The 15,049-nt window shown below is 44.2% G+C and overlaps 1 protein-coding gene across 3 annotated transcripts in view; it reads left to right on the top strand.

Moving 5' to 3' along the window:
* The window catches only part of XPNPEP3 (X-prolyl aminopeptidase 3), a 349,111-nt gene that overhangs the window by 90,992 nt on the left and 243,070 nt on the right, over window positions 1-15,049 (top strand). For all 3 annotated transcript variants that reach the window (XM_073592756.1, XM_073592755.1, XM_073592757.1), the window contains one exon: window positions 7,100-7,510. In XM_073592756.1, coding sequence (XP_073448857.1) covers window positions 7,100-7,510 — 411 coding nt within the window. The remainder of the gene's footprint in view (window positions 1-7,099; window positions 7,511-15,049) is intronic.

Raw genomic sequence — 15,049 nt, 5'->3', positions numbered from 1 at the left:
TACTCTGAAGGCAGGAGGAGCCAAAAGTGCTGGCTGGGGGACCATAGTAGTGGAAGATGGGGGCTGCTCTGTGCAAAACCTTTGCACAGAGCAGTAAAGTATGACATGTTTTGTTATTTAAAAAAAAAAATCCTATTTTTACAATCAGTGTCGGGCCATTCATTAGAAGCACACGGGTGCCCCCCCCCCATCCATGCGTCCATCCCCCCAATCTACATGGAGGGCGCTGGATGCATGGATTCCATTGGGGGGTGTTTTTTTTGAAGCACGAGATTAGAGCCAGTGGCTCTAACAGGCTTTAAAAAAGGGTGGGCTCGGGGAGCAGAGCACTGCGCTCTGAGCTTACCCAGTTGTGTGACAATAGCGAATGAAAATTTGCTATTTTCACACTGAATGTCCTCCCCGCCAATCAGGAAGCGGGTTGTGAGACCCGTTTGCCGATTGGCCGAAAGGAGAAGCCATCCTATTGGCCTATGAGGAGGATGGAGGAGGAGGACGAGGGAGGAGACGTACAGCCGAGGAGAATGAGGGGGGATGCCGCCGCCTCCACCTGTCAGGACAGGGTGAGTGAGCTGGCAACCGGGGGGGTGAGTATGGTGTGGTCTGGAGCGACGGGGGTTCCGTGGAAAAGTCCATCTGCCACCCCCCCCCTGACCAATGGAGTCCAGCCGCCAGGGTTTATAAGCACTTTAAGGGCTCTGTGTAAGGAAGATAAGCATCTGAACCCAGAGAAGCTGGGGGATGATAGACTGGAGGTAATATAAGGCATTACAATTCAATGTAAAGTAAAAGTTTACCAGTATGTAGTAGTGTGGTCACACTTGCAGCGGTCACATCACTGGCCTCCACCGGGCTTATGTGATGTGATGACATTATCTTGCACACTGGTGTGTGATATGTGATGAGATCTCCCACTGCCTGAGCTGATGACGGAAAGACAGTGCAGGAGAGGATATAAATACAGCTAATGGCGGCCCTGGATTATCTTCTTCAAGTCACCTGCCTCTGCACAGCTATATGCAAAGGCCTCAGATCATTATTTTTGTCCGCTTGGGTAATGTTCTCTTACGCATTATATACAGTTGTGCTCATAAGTTTACATACCCTGGCAAAATTTATGATTTCTTGGCCATTTTTCAGAGAATATGAATGATAGCACAAAACCTTTCTTTCACTCATGGTTAGTGTTTGGCTGAAGCCATTTATTATCAATCAACTGTGTTTACTCTTTTTAAATCATAATGGCAACAGAAACTACCCAAATGACCCTGATCAAAAGTTTACCATACCCTGGTGATTTTAGCCTGATAACATGCACACAAGTTAACACAAAGGGGTTTGAATGGCTATTAAATGTAACCATCCTCACCTGTGAACTGAAAAAAAAACAGGAAAGAAAGAGGCATGGCGAGTTTTTTAAAGTTATCATTTTATGTCTTTTTTTTTTTTTTTTTTTTTTTTTTTTTTACGTACAAGCACCAGTGCAGTACATCTGCATAATATAATGGATGTGGCGATGATTAGGGACACTGAATGGTGACAGTACGAAAAAAAAAATATATAAAAAAAAATTGTTCACTTTTTTTATTATATATTTTTTTTTTTATTTATGGTTTTTTTCCCACAAACTTTGACCAGAGCAATATAATGTTACCACAGTAACATTGTACTACTCTGAGGAAGTGATCAGTGTATATATTTTACACTTTGTTTGCATAAAGCAGTGAGTTACTACAGTACAGTGCAGTGTGATTGGTCCAGTCTGTACCATGTGATCACACTGACCAATCACAGATAGCAACACAATTGTATACAATGGATGGCTTGAAAGGAATCCATCCATTATTTACAACGGTCATGTGACCTGCTGTATTTGGTTACAGCGGTCTCATGATACAGGTGGACGCAGCCTGTGACAGATTGCCCCACTGCACTGTCCGATACGGGAGGATGTCATATGACATCCACCTGGATTAATGAAAGGTTCCCGCTGTCATCTTGCCAAAGGCCGGACGGGAACCAGTTAAAATACACCTTCTTCGTATCTCTGTTACTATACCTAAATGATCTAATTTTGAATAGGTGGTTTATCAAATGCTAATTTTCAGGAAAAAATACACTTTAATGAATTTTACTTCCCACAAGCACAACATAATACCCATTTTTTGGGTAAATTGTAAAGGATGATGTTATGCTGAGTAAATAGATAGCTAACATGTCACACTTTAAAATTGCACACATGGAATGGTGACAAACTAGGGTACATTAAATTATCCATAGAGGCCTGAGGCCCGGAGGTATTTATTTATTTATTTTTTACATAGAATTTTATTGAGGCAAAACAATTACGTAAAGGATAGAGAAATGGGAGGCCCAGAAGGCCATAACATGCAACATAGGAAGTAAACCTGACACATGCATATTGTAAGCATTCCCATAAAAAATGTTCATTACAGCACATCAAAAATCGGAACAGTTTGTGTGCCAAGAGGTACTTGCGAAATAACTAGGTAAGTGACAAACGTTACCCACACAGTTGTAAAACTAACGCTCCACCATGAGGAGGGGGTTAACTGAGAGAATAGTGTCCTGTAGTGAGTCGGGATCCTGATGGACAAGGCCATGTTCAGGCAAAAGGATAATGCAACATGAAGTGGTTTGGCGGAGTACATGTTGAAGGGGAGAGGAAGAAAATATATAACCGCCAAGCTTCGCGGGAGGGATCAGTTGGCTAAAAAAGGGGGGGATTGGTAGCAAGAGAGGGTGGTGAGAAACTCAGAAGATAGTAGCTTGGGAACAGACGTCATGAAGGCGGTAAGAGAAGGGAAGGAAGGGTTGGGGGGAAAATTAGAGTAAGAAAGGCTGGGGAAAAAGGAAAATAAAATAAGGGGTGAGAAGGGAGAGAGGGAGGCAAGGAAGAGATTGGGGGGCAGAACAGTGGAACTGACTAAATTGGGGCTGTAGGGCCAGGGGGAGAGATGAGAGGGGGGAAGAAGAAGGGCACCTTATGTAAGATGCATCAATAACCTGATAACCTTGTGCTGCTTCTCCTCCCTCCCCCCTATAGGAGTGCTGTTATTAATGCTCAGAGAAACTCAGTAGTGGTAGGTGGGTAGTCTAATATCCTTGGAGCCGAGTGATCTTTGTTAAGGAGTCCGTCACTAATGCCGCGTATACACGAGCGGACTCTTTCGACCGGACTGGTCCGACGGACTTTCGACGGACTTTCGACGGACTTCCAACGGACTTTCCGAATTAACGGGCTTGCCTACACACGATCACACCAAAGTCCGATGGATTCGTACGTGATGACGTACGACCGGACTAAAATAAGGAAGTTGATAGCCATTAGCCCTAGCCCTGGCGTCTGTTTTAGTCCGTCCGGAATATCATACAGACGAGCGGATTTTTCGACCAGACTTGAGTCCATCGGAAAGATTTGAAACATGTTTTATTTCTAGGTCCGTCTGACTTCTGGGAAAAAAAAAGTCCGCTGGACCAAGTCTGCCAGAAAGTCCACTCGTGTGTATGTGGCATAAGGGTCTCCCATAAGTCTGCGGTATTCTGATGTGGTTTGGAAGCAGGTCCAACAAGCCCATGTATTTGTAAATCTGGAGGGCTTGTCCTGTGTCACTGCGATGAGTTTCTCCATATCCGCTATTTTGTGGAGACAAGAAAGCGAGTCACGGGATGTATGTTTAAAGATAATACTTGAAAAATAGTTTCGTATCAGCACAGAGTGGTACTGTGGATACGGTACACTGGTAGTTAATGCCACGTCCCGATAAGTTTAGATAATTGAAAAGAATTTGTAACTGATAGACTTTGTAGGCATAACAAGGGTAGACTACAAAGTCCATCAGTTACAAATTCTTTTCAATGTTTAAAGATAACACACAGAGGATGAAGCGCAATGCAAAGGGGTGACAGGTGAGAAGGAAGTCAAGGTGATGTCTGGCCAGGTGTGCTGACCCTTTTTGGAAACTATTGGAATTTAAAAGCGGGCAGCGTGCTGTGGAATTCTGCCAAGCTCCTGGAGTGGCTTATCTTTAACATGCTGTATTGATCTCTTTATTACTGTACAAGGGATCAATGTGATCTGGTAAGAGGCTATTGAGTGCGTGCAATGGAAGGCACAAGGTGATCATTTATTCATTTAAAGGTTTATTCACTTCCTTCGATGTATGGTTGGAGTTTTCTTTATTGGGACATTCAATGTATGGACTCACTATTTGAAAAATGTTTGATAAATGATTTATGACTATTGGACACTTTGATTGCACAATCTATGGTGTTTTGGTTTTATTTGTATTTGCACATGTGTTAAGGTTACTTTGCTGTGTGGATGCGCATGTATTATATACGTATATACATTTTTTTTTACCATCTAGTATTCGGATGTTTAGTAGGTGTAACTCCGGGCACATGGTTTTACACTAAGCGCAACATTTTTTTATATTTATGTATCACAAGTGACGAACAACATCCCTTGTGATAGCATGGGCAGTGCTCTCAGGCCTATTTGAAAGCCACAGCCTGTATTCCTAATACTGAGTCCATCTTTTTTCCTGCCTTTGGGCCTTTGTAATAGAGATATTTGGATGGGAAGAAAGGAATGCTCCAAATATCTCCTGCAGCACAGAGCGGCTCACAGCAGGGGTCCGGTGCATCCCTGTTCCCCGTTTCAGGTCCGATTTCAGTCCGAATTTTTGGCTGAATTTGGACCTGAAATAGACCAGAAGACACACAGGTCTCCTGTGCAGTTCGCTCCAGAGTCCCCCTGGAGATGTGTGACCCAGCTTCATAGAGAGCCAGTAACAATCTCCTGACATGGGAATTGAATGCAGGGAAACCCGCATCCAATTTGCAATAGTGTGAACCCAGCCTTACTGAAGTGAAATCAGAGTCGTAGCAGCCCAGTCCCCCAAAAGGTAGTCACATATCATATATCACGAGTTATTTACAGAACCACCTAATACAGGCTATACTTAAACCAATTAGTCCAGCGTGGTCCCTAGTTCAAATTAACCACTTTGGTTCTTTGTAGAAGGCACCCTGCTTCCAGAGGACTGCTGGAGGCCACTATGAGTAGCTCCTCATAAGAATAAATAGGGCCCTGAAGCACATGCACAGGATGGAAAGGACACTGTGTGGACATTTTGAAAAGAAAGGTTGTGCAACTCTGGGCATGGCCACTCAGTGTAGAGATAAATATTGGACCCGGTAGGCTCCACTCAAGCGGTTGGAGGCATACCGTAAGGGGCAAATCATACAAAGTGGACAGTTGCCCTTAAAAATTTTCCAAGTAAAGATATTGCCCATTCAAGTTGGCAGTGCCCTATCATAACTTCCTTCCATATTATTTAATTACAGTTTTCTCTGTAAAGTGATGCAGAATTCCAACATTTTTACATGATGATAATATCATCGGGACCAGATGGCTTGCACCCGAGGGTATTTAGGGAACTCAGTCAAGTAATTGCCAGACCGTTGTTCCTAATTTTTACTGACAGTCTCCTGACTGGAATGGTACCAGTGAATGGAGAACAGCCAATGTAGCACCAATATTTAAAAAGGGCCCAAAATACATCCCTGGGAATTACAGACCAGCTAGCCTAACATCAATAGTATGCAACTCTTGGAGGGGATGATAAGGGACTATAGACATGATTTTAGTAATAAGAACAGTATCATTAGCAGTAATCAGCATGGAATCATGAAGAATTGTTCTTGCTAAACCAATCTATTAAGCTTCTATGAGGAGGTGAGTTGCCACCTAAATAAAGGAAGGCCCGTAGACGCGGTGTATCTGGATTTTGCAAAAGCATTTGACACCGTTCCCCATAAATGTTTACTGTACAAAATAAGGTCCGTTGGCATGGACCATAGGGTGAGTACATGGATTGAAAAGTGGCTACAAGGGCGAGTTCAGAGGGTGGTGATAAATTGGGAGTACTCGGAAATGTCAGGGGTGGGTAGTGGGGTCCCCCAGGGTTCTGTTCTGGGACCAATCCTATTGAATTTGTTCATAAATGACTTGGAGGATGGGGTAAACAATTCAATCTCTGTATTTGCGGACTATACTAAGCTAAGAAAGGCTATAACTTCTCCACAGGATGTGGAAGCCTTGCAAAAAGATCTGAACAAATCAATGGGGTGGGCAACTACATGGCAAATGAGGTTTAAAATGTAAAACAATGCATTTGGGTGGCAAAAATGTGAATGCAATCTATACGCTGGGGGGAGAACCTCTGGGGGAATCTAGGATGGAAAAGGACCTGGGGATCCTAGTAGATGATAGGCTCAGCAACGGCATGCAATGCCAAGCTGCTGCTAACAAAGCAAACAGAATATTGGCATGCATTTAAAAGGGGATCAACTCCAGATATAAAACGATAATTCTTCCGCTCTACAAGGCTCTGGTCCGGACACACCTAGAGTATGCTGTCCGGTTCTGGGCACCAGTCCTCAGGAAGGATGTACTGGAAATGGAGCGAGTACAAAGAAGGGCAACAAAGCTAATAAAGGATCTGGAGGATGTTAGTTATGAGGAAAGGTTACGAGAACTGAACTTATTCCCTTTGGAGAAGAGACGCTTGAGAGGGGATATGATTTCAATTTACAAATACCATACTGGTGACCCCACAATAGGGATAAAACTTTTTGCGGAAGGGAGTGTAACAAGACATGTGGCCACTCAATAAAATTAGAGGAAAAGTGGTTTACATTAAACTACATAGAGGGTTCTTTACTGTAAGAGCGGCAAGGATGTGGAATTCCCTTCCACAGGTGGTGGTCTCAGCGGGGAGCATCGATAGTTTCAAAAAACTATTAGATAATGAACGACTGCAACATACAGGGATATACAATGTAATACTGACATATAATCACACACATAGGTTGGACTTGATGGACTAGTGTCTTTTTTTCAACCTCACCTACTATGTAACTATGAGTGCAAGCCATAGTTGTATCTTTTAGGTCGCAAAATATTTTATATATTTATATTTTGTAATAGGTGAGAACATGTAAGGCTGTATAAAATGTATTTACTAGTACCTGATGCTAACAGATTAGTTATTGTTTTCTTTCTTTATAGGGGAGGTCACACCTGGACTGACACAAACAGAATATGCCTTACGTCGTAACAAATTGATGGCTCTTATCCAGAAAGAATCTGAAATCCTTGGTGGATTAACAGAGCATGCTGTTATTGTTTTGGCAAATCCAACACTATACATGACAAGTGATATTCCCTTTCCATTTCATCAGCACAATGATTTCCTCTACTTGTGTGGGTTTCTAGAGCCAGAGAGTATCCTACTTTTGCAGACTAAGCCAGGACATGCATTACCATCTCATACAGCCACATTATATGTGCCACGCAGAGACCCTGGCCGTGAATTATGGGACGGTCCTCGATCTGGAGTTGATGGAGCAGTTGCACTGACTGGGGTAGACCAGGCTTTCCCGTTAGAAGACTTTAAACATGTAACACATAAGCTGCTTGGTATGTTGACCCTTTATTTGAAATGAAATTTACAGTGTGTATACCAATAATTAATTTTGATGTTTTTTTGCTTTAATATCTCTCAGTATTTGAATGAAACTATTTTTTTCCTAAACTATATAAGTCATTTAAATTAAATGATGAAATAGTGCTGCGTTACTGTATAAATAACTGAAGTTGACAGTATTTCTACCACAATGCATGAAAGCAAAAACCTTCATATGCAGTATTATAAATCTTGAAGACATACAGTTTGTGAAAAAATATATTGTGAAAACAAACAGTCTCTCTTTAAGATCCATGGCCAATAGCAATCAACTTTGATCTTCTGTGACAATAAATCCCTGCACCCAATAATGTGCTCATATAAATACACTTAATGCCACCTCTGTGCTTTCAGAACTCTCACTTCCAGAACGGCAATAACGCTCACATACCTGTGAAAGATGTGCCTAAAATAGTTGCTGGTATTTTAAAGAGAAATATGTGAATTTTTTTTTTTTTTTTAATCAATCATACTTTACCTAGGTGGATGCAATATCAGTCTGATGCTGCTTCTGTCAGCCGCTGGCTCTAAGTTTGAGAACCGAGCAATCAAACATCGACGATCGCTCAGTTCTCAGTGCTCCCTGAGCAGAGAGCTGGTGACTGTGGGCTGTGGAGGGGGCGGGAGTCACTGCTCAGCCTCTCAGTGGCTTGCTGAGAGGCTGAGCCGAGTGCCCGTCCAGGCATGCGAATCCCGACCATATGGTTGTGATCTTTCCCGAGCCTTGTCCGGCTCTGTGACATCAGCCAGCAGTGGGCTTTAGCCCGCTATCTGCTGAAAACGGGTCACAGGAGTGCAAAACGGTCTGCACTCCTGTAATCCACAGGAGAAGTACAGCCAAACGAGCTTTGGCTGTACTTCTCCTTTTAAAGTGATTCTAAAGTTTCGTTTTTATTTCTATAGAAATAACAAACATGTTATACTTACCTGTCCTGTGCAGTGGTTTTGCACAGAGCAGCCCCGATCCTCCCCTTCTCGGGTTCCTCTTCTGTGCTCCTGGCCCCTCCCTCCTGTCAAGTGCCCCCACAGCAAGCAGCTTGCTATGGGGGCACCTGAGCCAAGTCCCAGCTCCCTGTGTCCAATCAGACTCGGAGCCGCGGCCCAGCCCCTCCCCTCTCTCTCCTGATTGGCTAGATGACTTTGACAGCAGGAGGGAGAGTCTCAGACGGCCGAGACATTTGTGGACATCGCTGGACAGAGACGGGGCTCAGGTAAGTATGTGGGGGGCTGCTGCACACAGAAGGTTTTTTGTCTTAATGCATAGAATGCATTAGGATAAAAAAAACCTTCTGACTTTACAACTCCTTTAAGCAGTACCTGACTATTTGAATGAAGGTCTTCTGTAAGACTTTGTTGACATGTGCAAGACATCTGGGCTGCATGAAAAACAGAGATGTAAAGGGACCGCACTTTACATTTCCTGGAATCACTGCTATTTCCCCCAGGGGGTCCCTAGTGAACAGGCGGTCTGGTGGTGTCCAGTCCAAGGCATGGAGAGACCCTGATGGTTTATACACATGCAAGTTATTGCCATTCTGGAGGTGAGAGTTACATTATTGGGTGCAGGGATTTATTACCATGGAAGATCAAAGTGGCTTGCTACTGGTCCTTAAAGTGGTAGTAAACTCTGTACTACCAGTGCGCATGCGCGCAGCGCCGAGGTCGGACATGTACTGACTTGGCTCTGCACACCTCCGGCCAAAAAACTCCTAACAGAGCGATAATGGACGAGCAGACCGCCACCCGACCGATATCCCAGAGCCCGGGAGCAGACGATGCAGCGGAGAGGGCCGGGAAGCTCGCACAACAGCCGCAAACCTCAGCAGCAACTTAGGACAACCCGCGCTTCTAAGGCCCAGCAGCAGCCGGGGAAGGGAGACACAGCACGTGGCGGCGCTTCGGCACAGTGGCGGACCTAGCAATCCACAACGCAGCAAGGAGGGGGACATACAGAAGGACACAATCCTCAAGCCCATCACCAGAACTGGGTGACTCAGCAGCCGAAGCATACAGCATCAGAGAAGGTTAGTCCCCAGACATAGCAGCGGCCCCCCCAGCCTAAGATGGTGCCTGACATGGGAGACTTATCATGTGAGGGAGGCCAGACACAGCAGAAGGAGCCAAACTACCCAGCAATCACCTTCCTAGCTGAAGTGCACAGAGACCCCTTCTCATCCCAATCCCAGGAAGTACCTCCATCCCCACAGAGTGAACACCCACAGATGTCCCCCTTGTCGGGGTCTTCGGACAGACCCCTATTATTTACTGACTCCCCAGGCACCTCCACAGTTAGGCAAATGGCTGAAATTGCTGAAATAGCCATGAGCCAAAACAGTGGGACTTTTTCACAACCACCTGCCCCTGCAACTGGGTATTCAGGAGACACAGTTCTCCTCGCTAGATTCTCAGCACTCCTGCAACAGGAACTAAAGCATGCTCCATCATCACCACGGGTATGAAAGATGACTTTCAGAATATAGGGGAGAGATTGGACACAATCGAGTCCAAAATGGATGGGACAGTAAAGCGGGTGAACCCAAACTCCAAAATGATCACATCCCTGCAGGACCAACTAGACCAAGCAAACGCAAAAATTAAAGACTTGGAAAACACGTCTAGGAGGTATAACTTCCGCGTGCGGGGCCTCCCAGAATCAGAACTAGACCTGGAAGAATCGATCCATGACTTAATGAAACATCCGATACCGGACATCTCTCCTCACCAGTTGGAATTGGATAGGGTGCATCGGGCCTTGACAGCCCCTAGACCGGATGGCCTACCACGCGATGTGATAGTTAAGCCTCACTTTTACCGTGTCAAAGAAAAGATTATGCTAGAGGCCAGAAACCACGGGGACATAACTATCTCAGGACACTCGATCCAGATTTTTGCGGACATAGCCCAGATAATGATTCAGAAGAGGAGAGCATTGAAGCCGCTTCTCAATCAACTCATCAACCGACAGATTAAATACCAGTGGTTGTTTCCATTCCGACTGTCATTTTCTTACAAAGGCAAATCCCATTCCTTCACTACCTTCCAGTCCAGTGAATCTATACTCCGGGACTTGGGTCTTCTATCATCAGAACCACAAGGGACCAGCGCCCAGATCGACGAGAGCCGACCTATTTCCCCCTTGTGGTCTCAACAGGGAAGATCCAGAGCTAGGAAATCTCCGTCAGTCACCTGAATCCTACCCAAGAAGCAGCTCTAAAATTCGGTTCTTGAAACCGAGCCCCTTATAGCTGGTCAATGACCAACCTTTGAAAACCCAGATACACATATCTGACTGTTCCTGCTGTTGCCATTCCTGCTCTACACAGACTTAAAAGTAGACACTGTTATAGGTTATAAGTTATAATGCCTATGTTCCCCAGGAGGGAATTCTGCTCCCGCCAGCGGAATTACCCCCTTTTCCCCCCTTCCCCCCTCCCCCTTTTTTTTATCCTTTCTTGTCTCTTATGTTCTAAGTTTTCCTAAATACTTTTAAGAGGAGAGGGGGAGGACGACATTGCCTGTTGACCGCTTCGTTTTTTTTTCTCTTTCCAACCTTACGGCGGGTGGATCCCCTTCCTAAAGAGAAAGAAAAATGGTGCCGGAGGTGAACCACATGCCACTAGGAGTGAACTTGTCTCCACTGTAAGAGGGGAGACAACTTCACAACAATCACACAGGGGCTTGGTACCCCTGCAGCCAAACTGCAATGCAGTGTGCAGGTGCCTTTTTGGTGCCCTTTTTTTTTTTTTCAATTAATTTCTTTTTTCTTCTTCTTTCATACCTTTTTAGTATTTTTTTTATTACTTACGGGTTTTACCTGATATTACAACAAAAAACAATGCTATATTATATGTGCTCATATATCTCTAACTCTGTCTTTTTTCCTCCCCTTTACCCCTCCTATTCCCTGGATGCGCTCCTGCACCACGTAAAGGTCCGAGATGATGATCCTAAAGACTTCCGGACAGACCTTTTGCAACGTCCAAAACGTGAGTACAGCCTCCCGAACCACCATGACCTGTAGAAATCAACCTACCTACACTATACTGACGCACAACACACAGGGCCTGAATTCCCCAATTAAACGGACTAAGGCTTTCCAGCAATATCACAAAATGGGGGCAGACATCCTGTTTTTACAGGAAACACTTTTCACAAACTTCAGCCCCAAAGCATCTGAACGCAAAATATCCGACGGTTTATTTGTCTAATGGACCGGATAAAAAGAGAGGAGTAGCTATATTCATTGCTAAACGGGTTCCCTTTACTCCCACTAATGTGATAAGGGATAGAGGGGGCCGCTACATTATGGTCGCCGGTAAGATTAATGATAGTGTGGTCACCTTTCTTTCTTACTACGCTCCCAATGTAGGACAGGTAAACTTTTTCTATGTAATGCTTGAAGTTATAATGCCCCACTTAGTGGTTCATGTGATGCTAGGTGGAGACAGCAACACCTCTCTCGATCAAATTCTAGATAAGTCTGACCCCCGCAAGACATCCTTGAAACATGCCCCTAAACAAAGCAGTACCTTAGCGCATTTACTCCACAGTTACGATCTGATAGATCTTTGGAGGGATGCCCATCCCACAGAACGTGACTACACATTCTACTCACATGTACATAAAACATACTCGCGCATCGACCACCTGTTTACACTGTCCCCTTTGCTCTCATACATATCATCGACTAAAATAGTACCCATTTCATGGTCGGACCATTCTGCAGTCCAAGTCGGCCTAACAGATCTATGGTCTAAGTCAAGACAGCCTTCTTGGCGATTGAATGAATCCTTATTAAGTGATCCTATATTTGCCAAGGAAGTTGAAACAGCCATACAATATTTTCAAGAAAACACCTCCTTGACCTCTTCCCCAGTGATAGTTTGGGCAGCCCATAAGGCTACCATACGTGGCAAATTAATACAGCTAGCTACCAAGGTCAAGAGGGAACGAACACAAACAATTCAACAAGAAGAAGAAGAGCTACATCGACTCACACGCGAACAAAAATCTAACCCACATACGGATCTTAGGAACCAGATTGATATAGCAAGAACAGCGTTAAACCTGAGCCTCACTACCAAAGCAGAAAAATATGTTAGATGGGCTAAACACCGCTATTACACAATGGGAGATAAACCCAATAGACTATTAGCGAGAAAACTCAGCCCCAGGCCTTATAACCCGGTGCTCCCTAAACTGAGACTGCAGACTGGACAAGTGACACAAAACCCTCAACTTATACTTCAGGAATTCTATACATTCTATTCTAAACTTTATGACTCCCCTAAGGACTTTAACGCAACTAAAGTAGAATTCCTGAGGGACATACCACTCCCAACACTGTCTAATGACCACGCAGAGGCGATGGAGGCAGAGTTCACGGTGAACGAGGTAGCGGCAGCTATTAAATCCCTGAACCCGTCGATGTAACCGGGTCCAGACGGATTCTCAGGCCACTATTACCGCAAATACACAGAAATTCTGGCTCCTCATCTTTGCTCTTTCTATAATTCACTAAGAAAGGGGTCCCCGTTATAACTCCGTGTATACAGGGCCTTCATACATGTTATCCCTAAACCAAACAAAGACCATGGAGACTGTGCGAACTACCGCCCCATATCGTTGATCAACGTCGACCTCAAAATACTGACAAAGATATTAACTATTCGCATGAACTCGTTCATATCGAAATATATTCACCCAGGACCAGACGGGATTCTTTCCACATAGACAAGCCCCAGACCAAACTAGACACATCATTGACATAATTTCTGCTTTGAACTCAGGTTGGGACGGAGAGGGCCGGAGAGGAGCATTATTGGTCTCATTAGACCTACACAAAGCATTTGATTCCCTATCCTGGGACTATCTTTTCTTTATTTTAGGAAAACATAGGTCTGGATCTCACTTCCTAACCAAACTTAAAACAATCTATAGTGACCCTACAGCAAATCTTATAGTTAAGGGCTATCAATCTCATAACCTAAATACACTCAGAGGGACCAGGCAGGGATGTCCCCTGTCTCCCCTATTATTTATTTTAGCCTTGGAGCCACTGGCCATCAAAATTCGTGATTATCAGGACATATTGGGAGTGAGATGTGGCGATCGTGAACACAAATGTGCAATTTTCGCGGATGATATCCTGTTGCTCCTCTCCTCCCCGGTCACCTCCTTGCCTAATCTACAGGTAGTATTGAGACACTTCACAGAATTTTCGGGACTCAAAGTAAATCACTCTAAAACTCAGGCGCTTAACGTCTCTCTACAAACACACATAGTTCAAGCCTTGCAACAATCCTACCCATTTAAATGGCAGAAGGAGACAATGCCATACTTAGGCATCTTCCTTACTCCCACCCTTACAACTCTGTACAAACATAATTATCCCCCACTATTTAGGAAAATACTAGAGGACCTCAAAAAATGGTCGAATAATCCCCCGTCATGGTTTGGAAGGCTGTGCTCAATTAAAATGACCGTCTTGCCGAAAGTACTATATCTGTTTAGGACTCTTCCAATAGCAATAGTAAGGAAAGACTTACAGAAATTCCAGACGAGGTTGCTAGACTATGTGTGGGGACACAGGAGACCTAGGGTGAATAGGCGAACATTATATACACCAAAGCTGAGAGGGGGCCTGGGTATGCCCGATTTACTTAAATACTTTCAAGCAGCACAAATGTCCCAATTAATCAAATTCCACACAAAACAGCCTAGACCGCTCTGCATGTCAATTGAATCCTCTCTGTACCCTGATAGAGAGATTAGCCACTTCATGTGGATGAAGGCGAAGGACAGGCCAGTAATGATGTGCCCGAGCTTGTCATTCTCCTTGGACTTGTGAGATAGATTGCTGACAACCCATAAGTTTAAGTCCCAACACACCCCCTTAGCCCCTCTATTCGGAAATGCACTGTTCACCCCGGGTCTCCATCCCCACAACTTCTCGTGGTGGACCAACAAAGGTTTAATGCGTATAGCAGATTTTTGTGATCATAAAGGTGCTTTATCGAAATCAACCTTACATGAGAAATATAACTTTCCAAATTTCGCTATACTCAGATAACACATTTTTGGCGACACTGAATCGCACCTCCGATCTTACTACATTCACCCCAATGGAAAACCTCTGTAGGAATTTTGATAAGCACACTGGTCATATATCACAGATATATAACATTTTGACTTTGTCTACCCAAAAATTGTTCTAATTGTTCTATATGCATAAATGGGAGCAAGACTTGGCCACAGATCTAGATACGGAAGAATGGAGCAAAAAAATACAGAACGCATTTAAATCGCTTATTAATACCTCTTTGATAGAGGCAAATTATAAAGTATTGATGTGATGGTACATGGTCCCAGAAAGGATGGCAACCTTTGTTCCAGGGGCGTCCCCCCGGTGCTTCAGAGGGTGTAATACAGACGGCACTATGTTCCACACTTGGTGGACGTGTCCCAAAGTGAGGAGATTTTGGATACGTACG

The sequence above is a fragment of the Aquarana catesbeiana genome, linkage group LG07, assembly GCF_042186555.1.
Source record: "Aquarana catesbeiana isolate 2022-GZ linkage group LG07, ASM4218655v1, whole genome shotgun sequence".
NCBI classification, from domain to species: Eukaryota; Metazoa; Chordata; class Amphibia; order Anura; family Ranidae; genus Aquarana; species Aquarana catesbeiana.
Note: the sequence above shows the minus strand (reverse complement) of the source record. Positions and strands in the feature narration are given on the sequence as shown.